Source organism: Aquarana catesbeiana, linkage group LG10 (genome assembly GCF_042186555.1).
Source record: "Aquarana catesbeiana isolate 2022-GZ linkage group LG10, ASM4218655v1, whole genome shotgun sequence".
Lineage (NCBI taxonomy): Eukaryota > Metazoa > Chordata > Amphibia > Anura > Ranidae > Aquarana > Aquarana catesbeiana.
The window spans coordinates 242,799,816-242,826,468 of NC_133333.1; the positions used below are offsets into that span (position 1 = coordinate 242,799,816).

At 43.3% G+C, this 26,653-nt stretch overlaps 1 protein-coding gene and 1 long non-coding RNA gene across 2 annotated transcripts in view; both read right to left on the reverse strand.

Annotated features, from left to right (window-relative positions):
• Positions 1 to 26,653, reverse strand: part of LOC141111341 (uncharacterized) — a 367,423-nt gene that overhangs the window by 263,056 nt on the left and 77,714 nt on the right. The gene's annotated exons all lie outside the window — the stretch shown is intronic.
• On the reverse strand, positions 3,483 to 26,653 carry LZIC (leucine zipper and CTNNBIP1 domain containing). The gene is made up of 5 exons (XM_073603749.1): positions 26,627 to 26,653; positions 18,765 to 18,863; positions 18,586 to 18,681; positions 14,020 to 14,101; positions 3,483 to 5,746 (listed from the first exon to the last, which is right to left on the reverse strand). The coding sequence occupies exons 1-5, from the start codon at positions 26,651 to 26,653 to the stop codon at positions 5,688 to 5,690; spliced, it is 363 nt and encodes a 120-aa protein (XP_073459850.1). The 3' UTR covers positions 3,483 to 5,687.

The following is a 26,653-nucleotide window of genomic DNA, read 5'->3' on the forward strand; positions in this document are numbered from 1 at the left end:
TTTGATTAACCTTAAAGCTTAACCTTAAAGCAAATACCACCAAAAGAAAGCTCTATTTGTGGGAAGAAAATGATAAAAATGTAGTTTGGGTACAGTGTTGTATGACTGCGCAAATTTCATTCAAAGTGCTAGAGCGCTGAAAGGTGAAAATTGTCCTGGGCAGGAGGCGGAGGGGGGGGGGTGCCTGGTGTTGAAGTGGTTAATCTTCAACTGCCATAATGCTGCAGATGTGATCCGTTATGACACCAGCCAGTGGATGGTTTGACAGTTTGCTTGAGAGCACAACCAATGTGACAGTTAGCATTCTCGGCATGCCAGAAATAGAAATATTTTTTGAAACTGTTAAATCGATGGGTTTACTTCCACTTTAATACAGGTAGAAACCGTTTCTTTTTAAATAACACACAGGTTGCAGCTTTTTATCTGACAGAGGGGATGATATAAAGATCATATAGTGGCTTAACAACCACTTTAATATCCCCTTCTGTTCTAAAATTCTTTAAAAACAAATAATTTTGGGATGAAGGTGCCTTTGATCCAGTGTTGCCAACTGTCAGTATTGGCAGCCAGTAAAAAAACAGGCAATTTTCTCCTGCCAGTAAAAGTAAAAGGTTGCCAGTAAAAAATATGGCTCTGACGCTCGGCTTGGTCCGGAGTTGGCTGAGACCATCGCAGTGCCTGCTACAGTGTGATTGGGTGGCTCTGGCGGAGGCGGTGCCTGAGCATGTCGTGTGATGTCATGGTGCAATGGAGCCAAACAGTGCGGCCAGAGCCTCGTGTGCGGGTCTGCGGTATTGGAGCAAGGCAAGCTGGGACCAGGACCGTCAGTGCTGTTTAGACTGGAGTGGACTGGAGGGAGCGCTTGGCTTGGAGAGAGACTGTCACTGTGACTCAGGAGGGGAAGTGTTGTGTCAGTGAGGTCTCATCGTCATCTGTGCTGCTGCACACTGCTGTCAGTGTCACTGTGAGAGTCAGTTTTATGTGAGTGTGCGCCCATTCTAATTTCCTGCCCTCCTGAGTCCTGTCCCTGAGCTACTTACTATATCAAAAATAAAATAAGAAATATGTTTTTTGCCTTATCTACTTTAAATCATATTGATAATTGCATATTGTATTTGTTTGTAGCCTAAATACTCTCATTTGCACGTAAAACTGCAATTTTGTAACTTTTGGAAATGGCAGTAAAAACTTGGCTGTGCCAGTAAATTTTGGGTGTTGTGTCAGTAAATTTCAATCTGGTAGGTTGGCAACACTGGTTTGATCCACGAGTGTAGGTGACTTATCCAGAGTACTTTTTGTATCTCTCACTATCCATATTACTTACCGATCTCGGTGTCTGTTTCCCGGTGATGTCCATTGGCTTTACAGCCGGAACCGAAACATCCAACGACTCTGAAACAGCCGCGCACAAACGCCTGGGTCCTGTTCATTTTGGGGGGCTTTTTAAATGGGGTATCTGCAGGCTGGTCACTGATACCTCCTACCAAAGCCCTTCCTTTGCTGGGTTTCTCTTTGGTGTTTTTCAGAGAAAGAAGCTGATTACATTTAAACCGGTTCATTATTAATAATAAAGAAACACGCTTTAAATGTATAATAAAAATCGCAAAGAAATTGAATTAAATCAAATCCAATAAAAATCGCAAAAATCTCAGGGGATATAAGAAACACGTCTTCACTGGTCAGTGAACACTCAGCTTCTGCTGCCTGCCTTCCCTGTGCCTGTTTATAGAGGCTCAGCCGATGACATCATAGGCAGAGTCATGTGACTTTTTTTTTTTTTTCTTTTAAATCTCATGATGACTCAGCATTTCTCCCCCATATGTTAAAGCGGAGTTCCACCCACTTTTTGAAGTCTTCGGCAGCCCGAGCCGCCGTGTGTGCTGAAAACGATTTGGCATATCTTTTTTTTTTTTTTTAACCTCACTGTTATAATGAAGATTGAAATTTTCATTTCCTCCTCTCGGCTGAGCACTTCATTTCCTGGTCTGCAATGCCTCCTGGGAGTTGGTCATCAATCCCAGGAGGTAATAGGCATTGCTGGGCTGTAGCATCGCGTTATTTCAAAACCGGAAATGACACGATGCAAAGTGGCGGCCAGCGCCATTTTTAAAAAGGGTAACCAGGCTTTTGTTTCCATGGTTACTAAAGCTTCTTATACACAGTGATGGGCGGTGGGGCAGCTGGAACATCTTAGCTCTGATTACATACAGAGCCCGGGGGGGACAGACTTTTGATGGGGGCAGTATGATGATTGCAGTTTGATGGTGGCAGTTTTGATGGTGGCAGTATGATGGGGCAATTTTGATGGGGGCAGTATTATGGGGCAATTTTGATGGTGGCAGTATCATGGGGCAATTTCATGGGACAGTATGATGGGGGCAGTTTTGATGGGGTAATTTTGATGATGGCAGTATGATGGGGCAATTTGATAGGGGCAGTATGATGGGGCAGTTTTGAGGGGGGGCAATATGATGGGGCAATTTTGATGGTGGCAGTATGATGGGGCAGTTTTGAGGGGGGCAATATGATGGGGCAATTTTGATGTTGGCAGTATGATGGGGCAATTTTGATGTTGGCAGTATGATGGGGAAATTTGATGGGGGGCATTATGATGGGGCAATTTTGAAGGGGGCAGTATGAAGGGGGCAATTTTCATGGTGGCAGTATTATGGGGGCAGTTTTGGTGGGGCAATTTTATTGGGGCAGTATGATGGGGGCAATTTTGATGGTGGCAGTAGGATGGGAGCAGTATGATGGGGCAATTTTGATGGAGGCAGTATGATGGGGCAATTTTGATGGGGGCAGTATGATGGGGCAATTTTGATGGTGGCAATATGATGGGGGCAGTTTTGATGGGGCAATTTTGATGGGGGCAGTATGATGGGGCAATTTTGATGGTGGCAATATGGGACAGCTCCTGATGCTAATTGTAAATTATATCTCTTGTTTCTGTGTGTGTGTATATATATATATATATATATATATATATATATATATATATATAAAATTTGCACAGAAACAAGGGATATTTACAATTAGCATCTTTTTAAAAAGTAATGACCTTTTGCAGGAGCTTTTCATATTTCTAGATTTATAATCTTCCTGGTTCCTGGAGGGGGAGGAGAGGTTTCCATAGCTAAGGGGCGGCAACTTCCTCTGACACTGCTGTTGCTAGGGAAAACCCGACCTACAACCTATTACACTGCTCCCATGATGTTCTTGTACTCTGCAGTGTAGTTGAGCATCATGGGAAATGTAGTTCCAAAACATCTGGGGTGCCAAGGTTCGCCATCACTGCCCTGGGGTCTAAATATCATTTAATAGGAAACTATATGATCCATGCCCTTCCCCGCTTTGGCAAACCCTACAATTGATGCAGACCACAAACAGGCAGCCACCAGTGGAGATATACACGAATGTCACGGGCTGTTTGATCGTGGCAAATGTTAGTAAAACACAACTAAAGAATGAACACACGCTGCTCAAAACCCACTATTCTTTATTTCATAAAAAAAACACAATCTCTACAGTTATGATTCACCCCTATAACAACAACATTAAATATGTGCATATAAAGTCAAAATGTAATGAACACTTGTCTCCCACTCCGTGGCTTCTAGAAAAAGATAAAAAGAGAATGGACGGTTGCATCATTACAATAGAAGTCAAGCTAACAGACCTACGAATACAAACGCTGAGTCCTTCTGCGAGGAGAGACCCTAAGCTTCATTTCAATGCAAAACAATTTGGGAAGAGAACATACAAGCAGCCTCTAGAACAATGATCCTCACAATTCCATGATTCATTAACCTTTTTTAAACAAGCCAAAAAAAAAAAAAAAAAAGGGCCATCTAAGCTTCATCCGTGTCTGTCCTTGTCAAAAATTACCAAATTAACCCCCAAGCACCAACAGCATGCAAATATGTGGCCTTTCGGCGACTGGGCCCTGGCGCCACATATCTACATGCATTAGAGCAGAAGTGGTAAAGTGACAGGCTCTCTTGAAAGGCTTCCCTCCAAACCAGCTAGAATTACCTTTCCCTGCCCTCCACCTCTGCTTCTTTCGCCGAGCACCAAACTCCGTGTAAGCTCTGTATTTGAGCTTACACAGGGCTGATGACATGCCTTCTCACTCAAATCGAGCCCTGGCAATTGGCTGATCAGCCGTAAGCACAACATCTTGGGAGGTGGCAATAAACTCCTCCATACCTAAAAGCATTACCACTAAGCTGCATCGGAGAGAAAAGATGGTGGGGTGGGCTTGCAGGAGATTTAGACTGGCCATAGGTGCCTCAGTTTTTGTTTTATCATCCAGAGGGAAGAAGGAAGAAGTAGGAAGAAGGAGGAAGGAGGAAGAAGGATAAGGATGAAGGAGAAGGATGAAGGATGAAAGAAGGAAGAAAGAAGGAAGAAGGAAGAAGGAAGAAGGAAGAAGGAAGAAGGAAGGAGGAAGGAGGAAGAAGAAGGAAGGAAGGAAGGAAGGAAGGAAGGAAGGAAGGAAGGAAGGAAGGAAGGAAGGAAGGAAGGAAGGAAGGAAGGAAGGAAGGAAGGAAGGAAGGAGTTTCCTCACTCAGATATGTGAGGTGGTGGATGGAGAAATCCTCCCTGCTGTGCCATTGTATTCTGACAGCAGGATTCTTCTGCTGTCAGAATACACTTATTAGCGGTGGCAGCCAGGTGATCGACAAAAGTATTCCAACAGTTCCGTTGGACAGAAGTCAACTGTTAGATCCACTTCTGTTGAGCGGGAATGGATATAGATGGATCATAATTTGGCCAGTCCCTGCTAAACCGGACAAATTTTGATCCATCTATGGGCAGCTATAGCCACTTTGTCCTTGACTCCTTGCTGTGATTTCTTCCTGTGTCACCCGGGTTTTGTAAACTTTACCTGTTATTACATAAATGCAGGAGGGCGCCATTGCTGGCCTGCATTGGAAAACTGTGCTTGGCTCCAGTACTTATGATTGGCAATAAGCAGGTGGCCAATGAAACTTTGAGATAAGTCATAATTCCTTATTTCCCAGTTCTGGGCCACTGACTCAAAACATCAACATGACAGCCAGACAACTAGCATTTCCAGTAATTGGGTCAGTATTGGGAGCTGCTATTCCTGATATACTACTGAAAATGCTAGTTACCTGTCTTCGTAAAAGTTGATACTCTGGCTGCAAAAATCAAACAAGTTCAAAGAGAAGGAATTTTTACACTTTCCTTAAGCTCCAGAAACATTAAAGCTGGTGGCAGCCAGGCACCTTCATTGGCAGCCTCCGGTGCTCTCTTAATACAGGCACACTGGTTTAAATACAAAAGTTCGCTCTATGGAAACTTTCCTCTGCCTAAGGAAACCAACCACCTGGTATGAACATAAAAGGATTGCAAATGGCCGATGTTCAGAAAAAAGAAAATTTCCCACCTAGCGCACATTTCATTCACGAGCCATTTGGTGGCCACACTTGGTTCCAATTCACATTAGCACCATCTAGTCCTGGTAGGACAGGGAATGCTAACCTGCATTCACCGGTCAGCCACAACCAAACACAGCTCCCTTCAGCAGGGTAGGACAGATGGCTGAAGACTTGGAGTGTTCGGACCACGGTTTGATAATCACTGCTCTAGAATGACATCTGGGCTCAACAAAGCAACATAATCATGAATAAAGTTTTGTCTGGTGTGCTCCATTTTTTTCACTTCTTTGTGCTTCCCACCTCCAGGCTTGCCAGGGCCAAAACCTTATCTCCCGATCCTGCAAAACAAACCAAATAATAGAGACTTACAAAAATGATACATGTAAAAGAAATCAATGGCTGGAACACTTGTCCCTGTGTGGATAAAATGCCAGTCATTTGACCTTCTAGTGCTAGCCACATGGCCAAAAGACTAGGCTTTTGTTCACTTGAGTTTTTGCAAAAATGGAGGAGGTTGCACACAGAATAATCAAGAATGGTGCAGGTAGGGATAAAGCTAAACTACAACATAACCATGCATGTGAATGTGCTGTGGGGGTGTAGGATTATAATAAAAAGTCCAAAGATATCCGTAGCAGCTCCTCAATGAGAATGAAGTAATCTCTGCACTCACAAGATGCATTAGGCTAAGAGCATGTAATCCACCCAGTGCAGTTTGTTGTTGAGCCCCAGTGTGTCTTCAGGAGCCAGGAAAACAGATGCCGCTGTCAGGAGCTTTGTAGGACACCAGAAGTGAAACCAGAGACACTGGAGCGTATAGACCGCAACGCCAATTATATATATATATATATATATATATATATATATATATATATAAATAAATATAAAAACGACTGTATGTGTAAGGCATGAATGTGTCTCAGTCCCTAAATGTATGCTAAAATACAATCAAAGACACAAACCATATATTTTTTTAAAAGTATAATTTTTTGTCAAATACAATGTCTAAAAGATACAATTACATTAAAACATTGCTCGTTTAGGCTCTCAGGAAAAGGGTACGCGCCCTTGAAACGCGTCAGCCATCTGGGATACCATCTGATCCCCTCAACATCAGGTCCGGATTGCCGGTGTTTAGAGATGCAGTCTCACCAATTGACAAGCCTCATTTACATGCTCGTTTGTGAGTATAAACATTGTTTTTATGCTTTTGATAAAATTCTACCATTGGTAATGCACAAGGTCGGTGCGCCCTCCTTCTTTCTTTTTTGTTCCAGTTTTAAGAATACCCATTGTTCTGAGGAGGGCTGCAAGACTGTAGGCATTGCTTAAATTTAAAGAGTTGGTTGCACCACTTACTTAGAGACTAAACACCCAAGTGCAGGAGATTATTACTGTTTTTAAGTCTCTGAGATGTCCCAGCTGTCTCAAGGAGGTGGAGCAAATTCAAAATGTGAAAATATAAGCTGCAACTTATAGATTAGAGGAGTCATTATTGCCCCACCTTCATGAGACAGCTGGGGCATCTCAGAGACTGACCCAGTCCCCCCCCCCCACCCCTCATCACAACCGAAGAGAACAATGTGGACCAGTGGGCACTTTCCACTGTTGATGAGTTTTCACTCACAAATGTATTTATTTATATTTTATGCTATAAATTACCCCTCACACATTTTTGACCAAGTACGGATCTAAATTGGATATTTTGTCTGAACAATATTTAAATATATTTCTCCAGAGGTAAATCTTGTAGCCGTGGATGGCCGCATTCATGTGAGGATGATTTAAGACCTCTTGGAAACCACATAGTATCCTATTCCAATTTATTAACTGCTAAAACCAATGGCCACTACTCCATACTCTTACTATTAGACCTCTCTGCAGCCTTTGATATTGTTGACCACCCGCTCCTTCTCTATAAACTCCACTGCCCTGGCCTCCAAGATTCTGCTATATCCTGGTTCTCCTCCTACCTATCACAGCACTCCTTCAGTGTTACCTAAAACTTTGTTTCCTCCTCTCCACTTTCTCTTTCTGTAGGCGTCCCCCAAGGCTCTGTTCTTGGACCCATTCTCTTCTCTATCTACACCTCCTCTCTTGGTTACTTGATAACTTCCCAAGGCTTACAATACCATCTGTATGGTAATGACACCCAAATCTATCTCTCTACTCCTCACCTAACCCCTTCAGTCTCCTCTCGCATTTCTAACTGACATTTCAACATGGATGTCGCACCACTTCCTTAAACGAAATCTCTCTAACATCGAGCCGATAATATTCCCGCCCGTGCCCCCTTCCATGACTTTCCCATCAAGATCAATAATGCCACTACCAGTCCCTTACCTCACACCAGGGTACTAGGTGTAAACCTGGACTCTGACCTGTCCTTATAGACCCAAATTTAATTGCTGTCAAAAGCTTGTAGACTTCACTTCCGTAACATCCCAAAAATTTGCCCCTTTTTAAATCACCAGACTACTCTTTCACTCCCTTATTATCTCTTACCTTGGATATTGGAATTCCCTACTCATTGGCCTACCTCTACATAGGCTATCCCCTCTTCAGTCTATCATAAATGCTGCTGCCAGACCCATTCACCTTACCCACTGATCAGTGTCCTTTACCCTTCTCTGCCAATCCCTCCACTGGCTTCCGATTGCCTAGCAAATTAGAGTCAAAATACTAACAACATACAAAACCATTCACAAATCTGCCCCCAGCTACATCACCAATCTTGTCCCCAACGATCACCCAAACTGTCCTCCTCTCAAGACCTCCTGCTTTTAAGCTCTCTTGTCCCCTCCAGGACTTCTCCAGAGCCTCTCCCATCCTCTGGAACTCTCTACCTCAGTCTGTCTGGCCATCTCCTACTCTAGCTGCCTTTAGGTGATCCCTGAAAACTCAAGCATTAGGCACTGTATAAGAAGTAGAAAATTTTCTCCTTGTAAATAGAAAAAAAAAAATATCCATAAAAGTTTTATGTCCTCGTTTTCCACCTTTACAGTTGTAAGCTGGATAGTGCAGAGTGCACTGTAAACTGTTTTTATATTGGTTGGCACAGGCGGTGAAAACTTTACAGGTTTCTGGAACCTGGAAAAAAGTATTTGTCTCAAAATTTCTATTCTCTGTTCCTTCCAGTTTTGCCAGTCTGTCGTCTTCGCTGGGGTTTGCTTGTCCGTCCGGTTGATCGGATTGGTTGCTTTTTGACATCCATGTTCTTAGAAGGCCGTTTATGAGACTTGCGCTGACTGCGGACATGCAGTGACTTTGTGAGGTTGGAGATTCTCTTTGATAAAAGTGGGTCTCCAGCTTTCTTGGGCAGAGGAGCTGTAAGTTTGGCTGATTCTTTCTGGCTATCATCCTCCTCTATGCTGCCAGGAGGCAAAAGGCCCACTCCGGACAGGTCCAGATCACTAATAGTTGTCACGGTTACAGTGTGATTGGGATGGTCAAAAAGAACAGACTCTGTTTTAGCAGTCACCAGCCTCTCTATTTCATCCGCTTCCTCATCCAGCGCCTTGAGGCGATTCAGTTCGCATTTGCAGCGCTTTACAAATCATTCATTCATTCATCTCTTCAGGGAAGCCTATCAAACCTCCAACTAACTGAACTGTTATCACTTCCATCAGCTCATCACCCCCAGTTATAACCTTTTGTAACATTTGCTCCACCCTATTAGATTGTAAGCTCTTATGAGCAGGGCCTTTCTAACTGTCTTGTATTTTATTGCATTGTAACTGTACTGTCTCCCTTTATATTTTAAAGAGCTGTGCAAAATGTTGGCGCTATATAAATCCTGTATAATAATAATATCCCGATGTTAACTTAGATCTAAGTGTTTACTACTTTTTGAACGAACAACCTATATTGCTTAGAAACCACAGGATGCCATTATTGAACAATAAATGACTAACAATCTAATGATATCAGCAATTATATGGTTACATGTGGCAATTGTATTATTTGAACATAAAATGCATTGTTTAAGTAGTAACCCATCCCATATGGCCAGTAGAGTAGTGCGCAGCACTTCTGCCTTGGAACACAGAGGTCCTCAATTCAAGTCCAAGTCAGAACACTATCTGCATGGAGTGTGCATGTTCTCCCTGTGCTTGTGCGGGTTTCCTCCCAAACCCCAAAAACATGCTGATAGGTTAATTGGCTCCTGTCTAAAAAACAGCCCTAGTATGATATGCTACTGAGCGTGCCCAAGATGGCTACCTCACCATCTGCCCCAATCACAGATCGAGTGTGTCCCTTGGGAGAAAAGCACTATAGAAATTTACATAAAAGCTGAAGTTTAAGCATGACCTTACATAGATACAGTACATTGGTCCAGCTTGGACTAATGTAAACATGCGTATCTAATACCCGACAGATACCCTGCGTAAACTGCAAATCGCTGTAGTATTCACTACAAGTTCTGTATATAGCCAATCTTCTCTGTTACTATTTTTTTTCTAGCAATCCTCAGAACTTCTGGGTACGGGTGAACATGTGGCCTTTTCATCTTCCTCCCGAAATGCAGTACATGGCCTCGGTCACAGTTGCCAAACCCCAGCTTTTGTGTTAGAGTGAGGGGTTTGGAGTCCTTAGCCTTGTTTAAGCTAAACATGGTGATCACACAGGATCTTCTGTTCTAAACTGTATGAGTTAATGTGAAAGATAAACGTTATTAGCAAGGGAGGTGGATTATAAAGAGAACCTGTTTCCCTGTTGCACTGGCTTGAATTAGCAAAGTTGTTTGGCTCAAACAGTGATTCCTATTCAAATAACCTATTATAATAAAATGATCATCATAAGGACAGAGGTCTGGCAGTTGGCTCCAAGACACAAAATCAACACCTCTACTATAACAAAATTTCAAGGTCAACACACAAGACCCAAAGGAAACATTGTAAATAAAAGTTTTTCCAACTTCTAGAAGGGGGGATGGGCTGAAATTCCAAAGTCTGGAAGGGGGGAGGGGGTGAACTTTCAAAGTTTGGAATAGGGATGAACTTTGAAAGTTTGGAGGGCGGGGGGGCAGGATGAGCTTTCAACGTCTGTGGGGGGGGCAGGATGAACTTTCAACATCTGTTAGGGGACAACGGGATGAACTTCCAGCTTCTGGAAGGTGCGACAAGATAAACTTCCAACTTCTGGAAGGGGGGGCGGTATGAACATCCAACTTCTGGAAGGGGGGGCGGTATGAACATCCAACTTCTGGAAGGGGGGGCGGTATGAACATCCAACTTCTGGAAGGGGGGGCGGTATGAACATCCAACTTCTGGAAGGGGGGTGGTATGAACATCCAACTTCAGGAAGGGGAGACGGGAAGAACTTCCAACTTCTGAAAGGGGGAAAGGGATGAACTAACAACTTCTGGAAGGGGCGACGGGATCAACCTCCAACGTTTGGGGGGAGGGGGGCGGGCCAGGGTGAACTTCCAACTTCTGGAAGGGGGGGTCAGGGTGAACTTCCAACTTCTGGAAGGGGGGTCAGGGTGAACTTCCAACTTCTGGAAGGGGGGGTCAGGGTGAACTTCCAACTTCTGGAAGGGGGGTCAGGGCGAACTTCCAACTTCTGGAAGGGGGGGTCAGGGTGAACTTCCAACTTCTGGAAGGGGGGGTCAGGGTGAACTTCCAACTTCTGGAAGGGGGGGTCAGGGTGAACTTCCAACTTCTGGAAGGGGGGGTCAGGGTGAACTTCCAACTTCTGGAAGGGGGGGTCAGGGTGAACTTCCAACTTCTGGAAGGGGGGGTCAGGGTGAACTTCCAACTTCTGGAAGGGGGGGTCAGGGTGAACTTCCAACTTCTGGAAGGGGGGGTCAGGGTGAACTTCCAACTTCTGGAAGGGGGGGTCAGGGTGAACTTCCAACTTCTGGAAGGGGGGGTCAGGGTGAACTTCCAACTTCTGGAAGGGGGGGTCAGGGTGAACTTCCAACTTCTGGAAGGGGGGGGTCAGGGTGAACTTCCAACTTCTGGAAGGGGGGGGTCAGGGTGAACTTCCAACTTCTGGAAGGGGGGGTCAGGGTGAAATTCCAACTTCTGGAAGGGGGGGTCAGGGTGAACTTCCAACTTCTGGAAGGGGGGGTCAGGGTGAACTTCCAACTTCTGGAAGGGGGGGTCAGGGTGAACTTCCAACTTCTGGAAGGGGGGGTCAGGGTGAACTTCCAACTTCTGGAAGGGGGGGTCAGGGTGAACTTCCAACTTCTGGAAGGGGGGGTCAGGGTGAACTTCCAACTTCTGGAAGGGGGGGTCAGGGTGAACTTCCAACTTCTGGAAGGGGGTGGGGGGGGGTGGGATAAACTTCAAACTTCAGGAAGGGAGACAGGATGAACTTACTTTCTGGATGTGCAGTTGTTGCACAACTAAAGGTCCTAGAATGTACTTATTTATATGCTGGTGCTTTTTTTTTTTTTTTTACCAGACAGGAAAATCTTCCCGCTCACTGCCACTTTCCTTGTGTCCCTAAAGGTTTCCGATCTGCAGCTGTTGCGTTATGTGAAATGTGAGTCTGGCACAGCGTGAAGCGTGGGAGAATTTCCACAAATCACATGATGAACTGGGTCATGAGACACCAGGCTCTGACTGATGACAGGAACACACAGAAACCTGTTCATATATAATGGACCCAAGTTCTTTTTCCTCTGGACATGTGCGGAGATTTCAATACAGACTGTGTTAAGCAGCTCTAAAGGATTCGGGAGTCAGCACTGTAAGTAAGGCAAAAGCTTTCTTCTCCATGGTTTATTGACCGCTAAATGTTTGTTCACAGCAGCCCCATTGCCCAATGCAGTCCCAAAGCAACTTGCCTTATATTCTTCGATATGTTGCACTTTTGCACAGCATGCTCCAATGCGCTATAATGCATCGCAACACGCTGACTGGCAAAGCGCTACATGAGGTGTAAAGTTAAAAAAAAAGCACTGTAGTGGGGATGCACAACACACACCAGCATTCACATTATGCACACCTTAAAGTGTAAGTTCGCCTTTACAGAAAATCTGTAAGGTAAAGGTTATACTTTAAAGATAAGATAAAGGTTACACTTTAAAGAGGGGCTGCCCATGTGAATGAGCCCCAAATTGAAGAAGAAAGTTTTGTTTTTATTCCAAAATGTGACCCACCAGGCTTTTCTCTATGTAGTACATTTATATTTTTACTTTGAGGTCATTTAGAAAAAAAAGAAAACAAACAGTATATTTGGCAGTTCAGCTCTCCACCAGTTCCACATTTTTACCTTCCCTTCATTACCACTCTGCTCTAGTCATCCACCAGGGACAAATGTGTAAGCTCAGTGTTGTAACGTGGAGCTTACACATGGCTGTGTTTTTTCCCACCCCCAAGTGACAGCTCTGGGTGCATGAATAGCCCATCACAACAGGGCTGTTACAAGGCAGGCGAGGAGCTACTCTCATGCCCCACCATTATCTGGGTAACTTGCTTTGCTTCCCATAGCTGTTTTAGCTTTACCTACATACAGTATGCAGCTGTGTGTTCCGGCAGCTTTACAGGTCACCTTCTATCTGCTGCCGGAGAGATTCAGCCTGAATGCTCCTCCATCATTCAGAAAAAGCCTGGTATTTTTATCAATAAATACAAGGTTTGCTCTGATTGGCCAAGGCAGAGAGACGGGCAGATGATGTCACAATTTCCACCTTCGCCCTCAAAGCTAGTTAAAGTGTTACTAAACCCACAACAGTAAAATCAATCTGTATATGCAGTAAAGCATGCTTGTTATACTCACTGTGGAGCCTGATGGGTTAATCCTCTGTACTGTGTAAAAAGGCTGTCTTCTCTGATCCTCCCCTTCTTCCACTGTCCCCAATATATCTCCTGATGGAACAGAGGCAAGGGGACAAGCTGCACATGCTCAGTTTGGTGTGTATTGCTAGAGAGGTTTTTTTCTTGGGAGGGGTGCATGTAATCAGCACAGGGTCAATCGGCTCTGTCCTGACAGAGGGTCAGGGGTCCTGTAGCCTCATAGGACAATTAGGGGAGAATGAAAACTCCCCTACAAGATTTAACCAGACACTGGTAGAAGTCACAAGACTGCTATATACTGCTGCTGAGAAAAGATATTTAGCAGTTTATATTTACTAAAATAATAGCATTTCCATGTTCTGTGTACTGTGGGAGACCAGATATAGTGAATGCAGAGTCCTGGGTTTAGTAACATTTTAAATAAAAGGCTCAGAGGCAGAAAATACCTTTCAACTAACAGTGATCATCAGCTGGGAGCCAGTATGTTTCTCGCCCACTATCTTCTTTTATTGTCAGTTCCATGTTAATTACAACATGCATACAGATGATGTGAATGTACTCTGCTGCTGGTGCACATGTGTGCAAGCATGTAAAAGCAACAATGAAAATCCGAACTGTGATTTATGCTATGAAGCAGGAGGTCCATTTTTATAGCTCTGGTTGGTATGCAGGAAGCAGGTCCTTATTAGTCAGTATTATTGTGGGAGGAAGGGGCATAGCAATGAGAATATTCAACCTACCTGCAGATCGTTTTTCTGGTAGGCAATGAAGTGAGACCACTTTGCTGCAATGCAAAAGGACTGACCATTGGACCACTCTGCAGCCTCACTACTAGAAGTAAACAGGCTGATTATTTGACTCACCTAATCCTTCCGAGACCTTCTGAAACTGGCTGAGTGCAGCACCCGCATTCTCTGCAAGGAAAGCTTCCTCCTCTGGCGTCAACTAAAAAAAAAACATCAACACAAAATATGTTGTTACACTTTAAAGGCTCCGTTTTTAAAGAATGTTACACATCACACCCATATTTAGGGTGACACCCCCAGTCCCACTCTATCCCCCTCCGTGACAGCGGGCAAAGGGTTCTTCTCCCCACACCCACTGTCACTTTTTAAAAACAGCGCAGCTGTGTAGGGTTCTGTCCGCACAGCCGCATCATTCATTCACAGCAATCTGTGAATTAACTAAAAGACCTGTCTGCCACTGCACCAGACGAATCGTATTTCTCAGAGGGAAAGATGAGCACTTCCGTAGTTCATTTACAAGTCCTGCAGCTTTCAAACGGACAGCCCATACAGAGGTGCGGGCTGAAAGCTGCAGGGCTTGTCTGCAGGAGCCTGACATTGCACCTAAAAATTTACTGATCATGAGTGCAATGCTTTGCAGGCTCTTGGGGGGGGGGGGGGGGGGGGGGTGCAGTTATTATTTTTCCCCTTACCTGACCTTATCTTTTAAAGTGGTTCTATTCCCATTCTGATCACTTTTTTCTAAATTTTTTCTTTTCTTTTTTTAAATAAGATTTTATTTTTGAAAGTTTTAATATAACAAATTACAGACAAAACTGATATTAAACAAACAAAAAAAAAACTACAATATTTTAATAAACAATTCCCTTTCCTTTCCTTCTTCCTTCCCTTTAAGAAAATATATCAGCATCAACATTATATTTTATTCCTTAAATTAGTCTATCATCTACTCCCTCGAAATCTCTATTTGAGAGAGAAAGGGATGGGAAAAAGAAAAAAAAAAAAAAAAAAAGGGAACATCTCTCTCTCTCTAATATTAAAATATATATATATATATAATCAATAAGTTTAAGTCCTGGAATACTATATGTTATCCCGGAGCAACCACCATACTCATATAATTAATAATAATTTAAGTTTTACCCCCTGCCCAAATCAAGTATTTAGTATAGGAGGAATCGACCACTCAAAGACTAAAAAACAGAGATACATAACACGTATTCCCCACTCTACATTTCAACCTAAAAATTGGAAAATGGTGCATATATCCATTTTTTCACATATTAAAATTTCCGAGATGCATTACGTTGAAGATGAGTATATTTCTCAAAATTTTAGTTTTTTTCCATACTTACCTGTAAAATCCTTTTCTTGGAGTACATCACGGGACACAGAGCAACCATAATAATGACTATATGGGTTATACGCCACCTACCGGTGGCTGGACACTGGCAGATAGTCAGACAGGAAGTCCACCCCTATATAACCCCTCCTACACATGAAGGACCCCAGTTTTGTAGCACAGCAATGAATATCCCAAAAAAGATGGGAGGGACCTCTGTGTCCCGTGATGTACTCCAAGAAAAGGATTTTACAGGTAAGTATGACGGAAAAATCCTAATTTCTTTATTGTACATCAGGGGACACAGAGCAACCATAATAATGTATATATGGGATGTCCTAAATCAATGCCCTTGAGGGGAGGGAGACACAATCACAGAAACTGCCACCTGAGGAGGACTCCTTCTGCCACCCAAAACATACGGCCAAAGCAGTATCCTCTGTGGCTTTGATATCCATTTGGTAAAATTCTGTGAATGTATGAACAAAAGACCAAGTAATGGCCTTAAATACTGAGCCACTGACACCTGATGGCAGAAGGCCCAAGATGCCTCCACACACCTGGTAGCCAGTGCTTTTACCAAAAAAGGTGGCGGGGGACCTTGCCCTTTCAAGCCATAGGCTTGAATGATTAACTGGCAAATCCATTGAAAAATAGTTAACTTGGATGCCTTCTGCCCATCCCGGGCTCTACTGGCAGCACAAACCAGAATTCCTGACCTGTACCGACAAATCAAGTAATTCTGACCCCCAGAACTACCTCCAGAGTATGCAGTGATCCAACTGAGGATCAGAAAAGAAGGCAAGCCATTGTCTTGATTCAAGTGAAAACCAGACACCATACTAGGCAAAAAACAGATGAGGACGCAACATCACCTGAATATGATGCAAGACCAAAAACAGCTCCCTGCATGAAAGAGCCGCCAACTCTAACACCCCACTTAGTGAAGTGATAGCAACCAAAGAAGCCACCTTCCGAGATAAAATACTAACAGAATCTCTCAATTGGTTCAAAAAGTGGTCTCTGCAAGGACAGTCAAGATCAAATTCAAGTCCCAAGGACACGAAAATGGTCTGACAGGCGAGACTGTCTACGTTACACGCTGTATGAAGTATGAATCAAGGAGTGAGAAACAACCGCACCTGGAAAAAATGTATAGGGACGAACCCTGACCGTTAACGGTACTTAAGGCCAATCTCCTTTCCCCTACCAATTGGAGAAAGAAAGAGAAAATCTCCCACTCACATATTTCTGCGGGTGCCAGTCCCTGGCTTCACCCCAGGCAAAAAAAATATTTCCAAGTCCTGTAATTGAAGTTCCCTGTTTCCAGGGGCTCAAAAGTGCTGAGATACAAGGCTCAAGACCATTAGGTCCCGCTGGACTGGGAGTGTTCAAGAAGTGACCCCCACAAGACTCGCTATGTCAGTGTACCAAGCCCTCCTGGGCTAATTCGGCTAACACTATTAACAGTGTTACCATCTCCCGGATTCTTCGCAAAAGATGTTAGAGAAGTTGAAACAGAGGGAAGTGTCAAATAAGGGAGAACTGGTCCCCAAGGTGTTACCAGTGCATCTACCCCTATTGCCAGTGGGACCCTCGTCCCGGACACAACCTGTCCCAACTTATTGTAGAACTTGGAATTTAGTAGATTCACCTTCAGAGTTCCTTTTCCTATATTCTATACCTGGAATATGCACGGATGACAGAGACAGTCCTTGTGTTGTCACAGACAGAATGTGGTTCACCTTTCTGAGCAGCCTGACTCCTGGTGCCGCCCTGGTGGTTAATATATATGCCCCTGCAGAGGCTTTCCCAGATAGAACCTACAACTGGTTTGTACCATAATCCAGAGCAAGGCGTACTGGCCGAAAGCTCAAAGATATTTATGAGCAGTACACTCTCCTGTGGAGACCAAGTCCACTGAACTGTAGCCACCCTCAAACTAAATGGAGAAACTAGCATCAGTGGTGATCTTCCAATACATGAAAGGAAGAATTCAACCTTTTTAGATTCGGAACCATCAACCACCAATCTTTAGCTGGATTGCCGGGAACAGAGCCCTCCGGCAATCCAATGCCTGGATCTTCAAGTTCCAGACAGAGAGAGACAATGATCCTCTCCAAGACCTGGAGTAGGACTGTACATAAGGAATGTGCTTCAACCTAGATACAGCTTCCTACTGCAAAATGTATCGAAAGAAAATCTAGACCAACTGGTTTCTGATCAAAAAGTTATTGAGGTATACTGAGATTGACACCTCCCTGCGTCTTTAGCAAGTCCAGCACCAGAGCTAGGAGCTTTGTGAACCTCAGAAGCTGTGGCCAGCCCGAAGGATGGGCACAAAAAAGAAAACAGACGACTTTCCACTGCAATTACAGAAATGTTTGATGAGGATGGAAACAACCTGGCACATGAAGCTGTGTGTTTCCTGATGATTATGGGCCCCGCAATCTGTTCAGATAATGATTGCATATATACTTTAGAGATAAGTCCCTTTGTGTTATTTGCTTAGTCCAAGATAGGGACTTTATAGAAAGGGATCCTTGGGGCCATACCTTGTTTAAGAGTGTGTCTTAATTGTAGGTATTGAAAAAAAAACACCTTTTATCCAAGCCATAGTCAACACAGAGCTGCTGATAAGTTTTCAGCACTCCATCAGAATACAATTGCATCAAGGTAATAATTCCCGCACGTTCCCATCTAGAAAATCCTTCCAAGTGGTAAACTAAATTAATAGAACCAGGCTATGCTATTTATTGTGATTTTTTATTCTCCTCTTACCGGCTTTCTTTCCAAGTAAATGTTTGTTTTTCCTTTAAATGACGTCACCCGCGCATGCGCCGTTAGCCCTAATTTTCTCAACAAGCTTTTGTTGCCTGAAAAATGCTGGGTCTATGCCGGGGCTGCGTCATTTCCTACTGTTGTCGTCCGCCCCGAGATCCTGTGAGACTTCCCCATTGATAAGCTGATCCTGGACCCCTTTGTGACTCGCCACATCTCAGGGGTTGTGGTTGTGGAGAGAGCAGAGCCGAAGACAATCGAGACTTGGATAAGGCGAATAATGCGCATGTGTGTGGGAATCTGGCCAGGGAAACATACTGAGGGTGGAAATAAGGTACTGCACAAACGCAGAAGACTTCAGTTGTGATGGCGACAGGCTAAGAACAAGCAAGAGTATTTTGTAAAAATAAGAATGACTTTGAAGCATAATATTAGTGGCTTTTTAATTGCAAACAAGTAGTTTGATTGATATAATGATTAAATGTGGTATCAATGACTGAGTTTACTACCGCTTTAACCATCCAGAAAAAAAAAACAAAGTTGTATCTCATCTATATTACCTTCTCTCCAAGTTTTCTCAGAGCCGTCAGGATCTCCCCTTTCTGCTGAGTATAGAGGTCTCTTCCAAGTTTTCCGACCATTAGATCACGGTCCATCTAGAAAACAGACATGAGGTATAGACAGCTCGCCCCTGATTGGTACATAACTTGTGACACCGGCTAGCGGGGGGAGATCTCACCTCTCCTAACCGCGTCCTCAGCTGCCCTGGCTGTTTTTTGGCAAACATCCGGATGACCTCTGGGGTCTTGAAGGCCTGGCTGATCGCTGCTTGAATCGCCTGGGAGATAAAAAAAGAGTTGTATGTGATGAGGGAGTACAAAGTACAGGCATGATGTTTGACATAAGAGACCAGTTCATGAAAGACAATGATAGATTGGTAATAATGAAAAATGAAGTACTAAAATGAAGCATCTCCCACAATAAACTGACATATCTTAAAAAAAAAAAAAAAAAATGGATAGGGTTAGACCATCTGTCAGTTTTTTCTGCTGTCCGTGCTGTTGCTCAGGAGATTCACCTTTGTCCTGGTGGTGACCATTGTTACTGGCAATAAAAGTGAGCTAAATTCCCAAATTTTGGCTGTTTAAAGGCCCATTCACACCATATGCATTGCCCAAAAGCATTTACAACAGCAAACAATAGATATAAAATAGGTTTGCTTACACCATTGTGTTGCATGCTCTACTTTTTTTTTCAGCGCAACATGTGCCAACGCAAAGCGTTAATTATTAACCGCTTCAGAAGATTTACCCCCCTTCCTGACAGGTCTTTTTTTGAGATACGGCACTGCGTTACTTTAACTGAGAATTGCGTGGTTGTGCAACACTATACCCAAATAAAACTTATGTCTCTTTTTTTTTCCGCAAATAGAGCTTTCTTTTAGTGGTATTAGATCACCTCTGCGGTTTTTATTTTTTGCGCTAGAAACAAAGAACGACCAACAATTTTGAAAAAATAAATAAATATATAGATCATATTTTTACTTTTGCTCTAAAACATATCCAATAAAAAAAATTAAATCCCAATAAGCATTTATTGATTGGTTTGTGCAAAAGTTGCTGGGTCTACAAACTATGGGATATTTTTATTTATTGTTTAATCTAGTAATGCGGCGATCAGCGACTTATAGCGGGACTGCGATTTTGCGGTGGACAAAGCGGACACCTAACAGCCTTTTTTTGGGACCAGTGACATTGGTTTACACGAATGTAATAATACAGACTATGGGATATTTACTGGAATTTTCTTTTTTTATTATTCTTTTACTAGTAATGGCAGCGATGAGCTAATTATAGCGGGACTGCAATATTACGATGGACAATCAGACACTAAGGCCCCTTTCACGCTGGGGCGGTGAGGGCGCCAACGGTAAAACGGCGCTATTTTTAGCGGCGATTTACCGCAAGTTTTAGCAGTGGTATCCAGTCGATAGCGGGGCGGTTTTACCCCCCTGCTAGCAGCCGAGAAAGGGTTAAAACCACCGCAAAGTGCTTTGCCGGCAGTATAGCCACGCTGCTCCATTCATTTCGGGCTTTCACACTGGAGTGTGAGGAGCGGCTCTTTCAGGGCGCTTTGCAGGTGCTATTTTTAGCGCTGTATCGCCTGCAAAGCGCCCCAGTGTGAAAGGGGTCTAACTGACACTTTGTGGGATGCTTTAATAAATTGCATAACGGATTATCCCTGAAGGAGTCTAAGTTATTCCGACACGCGTAGGAACTGTGTATATGTATTTCATATGCATGATCCAATGCCGAAACTTTGTATGCGTTAGCTTAGCACCTTCAGCTTGAATTGTTTTTATATGTAATTTGTTCTACTCTATGTATTACTATTTTCTTGATACTATTAAAAATTATTTTTTTAAATCATTGTTACACATCTGTGCCTTTAAAGTCCCACCCTTAGGGGAAAACAGTATTTGCAAAGCTTACAGGGATGTTGGCCTTTCTTTAGCAGATAATCACCACCTCCTATTTTTATTATATGCCTGACAGATTGCAGCTTGTACCTGAAAAGTAACACTGTTAAAGCAGAAGGAAAAATTCAATGTCCATCGTCAGACTTGATCAGATTTCTGCCTAACAGTGGTCTGCTTAAAATAGAAAATCCCCCCCAAACCATATTTTCAATTTTGGGAAGAAAGTGGCAAGTATCAACCTCCCGTAGAGTCTTTAAAACGATCTTAGACCCATTTGGGGAGATCTGCCCTATCCCCAGCTGCAAGAAGATGAGTGATCGGCTTTTTAGCCAAGCCACTGGTGTCACCAGCCTGAGTTCACCATATGGAGAGTGCAAGAAGCAGAAATACCTCCTCATACCGCCCTCTAGTGCTCTGTTTCCCAACCTGCAACCTGGGGCCGCATGCGGTCCTTTGGCACTTACTGTGTGGTTGGGTTTAGGCGTGTTCGGATCATAGTCCCAACCCACCTGAGCAATCCCACCAGGAAGCCCAGAACTGCACACCGCTATACATAGGCATCGAGACATTTTCCCGGCCCGCAGCTACACATATACACACAGAATATGATTGGCAGTGTGCAGCGACGGCTTCCTGGTGGGATTGCACAGACGGGTTGAGACTATGATCTAAACTCGCCTGAGCTCATCCCTACTGTGCGGTCCTCAAGGCCTCTCCAGACAATGAGATGAAATTTCAGAAAGTTAGAAAATGAAGTCCTGCTAGATCCCATCAGGCTTGACCCTTTCGCAGGTATAGCATATGTAAAACATTACAAATAGGTGTTTTATACTGTTTAAAATCCAGTAATACGCTGTCTCACCCCGCTCCGCACATGTTCAGTTGCTCTCTATTTTTTGGTACTGTGCCAAAAATGTAGAGGCCAATCTGCTGACAGCGTAGAGACTTACTGCTGCTCAGGGGCTCTGGGCTTCAGCAAAATGGCAGCCTCCAACAAGAAGATTCCAGAGCAATGTTGGAGGCAATTTACAGCACACACACATTTCGGTAGAGTAATTATTAATGTGAAGTGTATTGCTAAAGAAAATCATTTTATCAAGTTATGGGTAAAGTTCCTCTTGAATGATTTGTTTTTTTCCGCAATATTTTAGGATTTTCCGCTGTCCATCCTTGTTTTATTTTTATGTTAAAGTGGATGTAAACCCGATTCATGAAATTTGAGCTGGGCACATATATCTGCAGTGTTTTGTTATCTCCCTTCACAGCACTAAGTCCCGTAGCTGTCTCCGTTCTTCTGTTATCAGCCTGATAACTCCTAACAAGTTCTCCATCAGCCAGAGTTTTGTGTTGGGTAGGATGCTATAAATAGATTAGCAGAGCCCTGAACTATTCAACAAACACAGCTGAAAGTCTCTACCTATGAGGAGAGGGGGTGTGTGCCTTTCCTCCAATCAGCTGTCTTGGCTGCATGCCCAGACCTCACTGCAGTGCTAACCAGGAAGAGAAAATGTCCTAACAGGAAGAGCACTTTCTAAACAGTATATAAAGCTGAAGACAGCAGATATACAAGTAAAACTTATGTAGGAGGATTTGTTTCATCTCTGTGTATCATCTGAGGCTGTTCACTTCACTGTGTATATGTGAGGGTTTACATCCACTTTAAAGTTTTTCAAAGGCTCAAGATTTTTTACCTTCTTGCATTCTATGCATGAAGGTAAAAAAAAAAAAAAAAACCTTCTTTGTGTAGCAGCCCAAATACTTACTTGAGCCCCATCTCAATCCAGCGATGTGTGAGAGAGCCAAAGCTCTCTGGGGACTCTCCCTCATGAAGAGAGAGAGAGGGGGGCTGAGCCGAGCCGCGGCTCTGTGTGTGAATCGACGCAAAGAGCCGCAGCTCAAGAATGAGCCTGCCCGGGTGCCCCCATTGGAAGCTGCTTGCTCTGGGGGCACGCAGCAAAAGGGAGGGACCAGGAGTGCTGGGGGGAGGATCCGGCCTGCTTTGTGCAAAACCATTTCACAGAGCAGGTAAGTACAACATGCTTATTTTATTTTTTTAAATAAAGTCTTTAATATCACTTCAAATATGATCTTGCTAAGAAAAATATCAAACGTGGCACAATCACTGTAGTAGGCACAAATATTGAACCATTCACTTGTATAGGGGCTGTATTACAAATGGAGCAGTCTCATGTAATATACCTCCAGTCTATGACGGTCTCCTGAAGCATCTCCCCAGTCTCTAGCCATCTCCTGTCTGCAGTTTCTGACAGCTTTCTGTAGCATTACATTCACCGAATATTATGTGAGGCCCTCTGGTGATGTCAGGGGCCCCACCTGAGCACTGTTCTAGTGGATCCCCTAGAGAACTTTACAATGGATTTAATCTGGTGGCACCAGGTAGACTAAATAGAAGGTACTTTATCCTGCCCTCCAGGACTGCAGGAAAGATCCAGCATTGCATTGGGTCCTGCTCCACTCCACTCCACAGTAAGTCTGTTTTTGGCCGAGGTTGTCCTTTATAAACCCCATGAACATGAGACAGGAACCTCCCTGACAAGTATATACAGTGCTTCCTAAAGCCTCGTACACACGATCGGATTTTCCGCAGACAAAACCTCAGACTGTAGTCCTAAGGCGTGTGCCTGGTTTTTGTCTTGCATACATATGGCAAGGAATTGTCGGCCAACAAACACGAACGTAGTGACGTACTATGTGGTTTTTTTCAGCTCTTTAGCGCCACCCTTTGGGCTCCTTCTGCTAATTTCGTGTTAGTAGAAGTTTGGCGAGTGTTGATTCGTGCTTTTCATTTCGTGCTTTCCAGTTAGCGCTTTTCATTTAGTTTTTGAACGGCCCTTCGTCAACCAGCCATGTTGCGAAATCGGAGGAGATAATGTGTTATTTATTATTGGCCTTGGAGTTATGGCTTTGACCCAAGTCCAGTCCAGGAACAGGAGGAGTTCTTGGACCAAAAATTGGTTGCTTTATTAATCGTGACCAATTATGTCATATGCCTTTGCTGCGGGAGCTCCAGGAGAATAATCCGGATGATTTTCGGAATTCTCTCCGGATGATGGACCCCTGCTTTCACCAACTCTTGGCATTGGTGACCCCCTATATTAAGAAGCAGGACACATGCATGAGGTTTTTATTTTATTTTTTGGTTGAATAATAATGATCTGATTTGTTATATTTTCTATATTTTTGGATGCATAGAATGCACTTTTTGGTTAAGTTCTATTGGCAGATAGCATGTCTAATTGTATTTGTTTTCTTTTTTTAATGCACAATACAAAAAATTGTGGAGAATAATACTTGGCTATGTGTTTTACTTCAAATGACATTTTGGGAGTCGGCAGTTATATTTAAAAAAAAATACAATGTAAAATTAACAAGGGACACCAACATACTTGTATCTTTGATCTTAAAAACTACGGCATAATGGTGTTGTGGTAACTTGCCCACAAAAAAAAAAAAAAAAAAAAAAAAAGAAGCATGTTAATATTATTCTTGATATCACTAGAAAAAAAAGCCTTTGAAAATTTGTTTGCAATAACTCCATCAGTATCACCAGCAAAGCAGCTTCATTATTATCCCATTAAAGAAGAGAATTATGCGCTGCATTTGGAGGTTTCATAATTTGCCGCGTCACAAATGTTAATTCTCCATTACGAACGCTAGTTTACAAGACCGATCGCTTCTGGCTCGTCCTTGCTTCCGAGCATGCGTGTTTGTACTTTGGACTTTTGTCCGACGGACTTGTGTACACACTCTCGGAAAATCCGACAACACACATTTGTCTGCGGAAAATTTTAAAACCCGACATCCAATATTTGTCCACGGAAAGTTGGCCAACAATTGTCCGATGGAGCGTACACACGGACGGATTTTCCGCCAACAGCCTGACATCACACAATTCCCGTCGGAAAATCCGATCGTGTGTGCGCGGCTTTAGTGTTAATGTGTGTCCTGAAGATTGGTTGCATCATGCACACTTCTGACCACCCTCTAAATATCCGTGCCGCTTTTATTTCCTCGGCAGTAAACATGAATAGTGAGTGTGATATGGTTAAATGGCTAAATAATTACATTTTACAAGCTCTCTGCACACAGAAACCCCTTTATGATGTGGCCTGTAAGAAATTTGTTTAGCGTTAAATGGTGTCTTAATGATTCTTGATGAGCTCGGCATGACATGGTAAAAAAAAAAAAAGATTCTATTTTTGCTCCGTCTGGAAGGGGATGCCCTTAGAACATCACTGTAACATTTGCCATACACAGCGCTAGGATGGACGGATATCTTACTTAAAGCAATAGCAGCGTCACCTCTACCATCCAAAAGTGCCATGGCTATCTTTCCCCTGGGCAATGTTCAACAGCAGCATACACAGCTTACATTTCCTTCCCTTTTCTCTACAGATAAGGGAAACGGTCAAAGTTTGCACACTGAGATTTCCTGAACCTTTGAAGCGCTCGTTTACCAGGGCTTTTTTTCCAGCGGGTACGCGTGGGGGGGGGGGGGGGGGGGGGGTTCGGGGGGGTTGGGTTGCAGTTCCGGCACCTCCAGCACAGGATGCACGTGATGGCAAGGGGTGTGCTGGAGTGTCTTCTGATACTGGCTGCTGGGGGATCTATTGTCACTGGTGGGGATCTGCTTTTTTGTGAGGGTCTGTTGTTGCTAGTGGGAGATCTATTGTTGCTGGGGGGGGGAGTGTAAATTGGAGTTTTGAGGTGCAAAATTACTGAAATTGAGTAGATCCCTACCAGCAACAATAAAAATTAATAAATAAATACAATTTTATCCAAGGATGGGGGGATGGGGGTTCTATTGACATGCACCACCTCCCCATAATAGAGACATTACAAGAAATAAAAGTGGAAATGGGAGTTTTGAGGTGCAAAACTACTCAAATTGAAACAAAGTAAAAAATTACAAAAGGTTATTAAACATTAAAATGTTAAAATCAACAATTAAAAATTCATACGATCGTGGTACAAAGGTTTGAGCCGAAAATCCTTTGTACCACAATCGTATGAATTTTCATTTGTTGATTTTAACTATATAAATGTTTATTTAATGACATTTTGTAATTTTTTTTACTTTGTTTCAATTTTGTAATTTTGCAATTTCAAAACTCCCATTTCCACTTTTTTTCCTGTAATGTCTTTATTATTGGGAAGTGGTGCATGTCAATAAGACCACCCCCATCCTTGGATAAAAATGTATTTATTTATTAATTTTTATTATTACTGGGAGGGATCTACTGTTGAGGGAGAGGTCAATTGTTGCTGGCTGCTGGAGCGTCTATTGATGCAGGCTGCTGGGAGATCTGTTGTTGCTGCTGGGGAGGGTCTTCTATTGCTGGGGTGGATCTTTTGTTGCTGGGGGTGTTCCAATGCTGCTGTGTGTGTGTGTGTGTGTGTGTGTGTGTGGGGGGGGTCTATTGTAGCTGGAGAGATCTATGGATGCTGGGGGGAGTCTATTGTTGTGTGGGGGATCTATTGTTGCTGTGGGGGGGTCTATTGATGCTGGCTGCAGGGGATCTATTTTATGGCTTTTCTTGTTATCATTAACAAATTCCATACACATTATTTAGCACCACAAAATGATACTTGGTTATGTTTTTTTCTGAAAGGGGCAGTACTGGGAGGTGGGTGGAACCAAGAGAAGGTGTTCAAAGGGGGGTAGGGGGCGGAGACAAGCAGGGACTCAGAAGAAGGGAGTCCGGCCCCTATTCTCTGAAAAACAAGCCCTGCTCGTTACCGACCCTAAAAAAAAAAAATAATAATAATAATAATAATAATAATAATAATAATAATAATAATAAATAAAATAAAATAAAAAAATCTGAATTTTGATTTTTACACACCCATAACAGTTTCTATATAAAGTATAATTCCAGGCATTGGCTTGTTATACAGTTACATTGGTCCAGCATCCGGGTCCCGTCTTGAGCGGCCAGTCTGATACCTTGTGGCGACTCAGTAGGGGCACTATTCAGAGAATGCTTGCATTTTCTGAATGAATGCGAAATGTTCTCTGATTGGCAATGACCTCCCACTCTCCACCTTGGCCAATCTTGGAACGCTTTGCATTCATTCAGAAAATGCAAAGCAAACCTCACCTGCTTCTTATGGAGGGTCACCTCCAT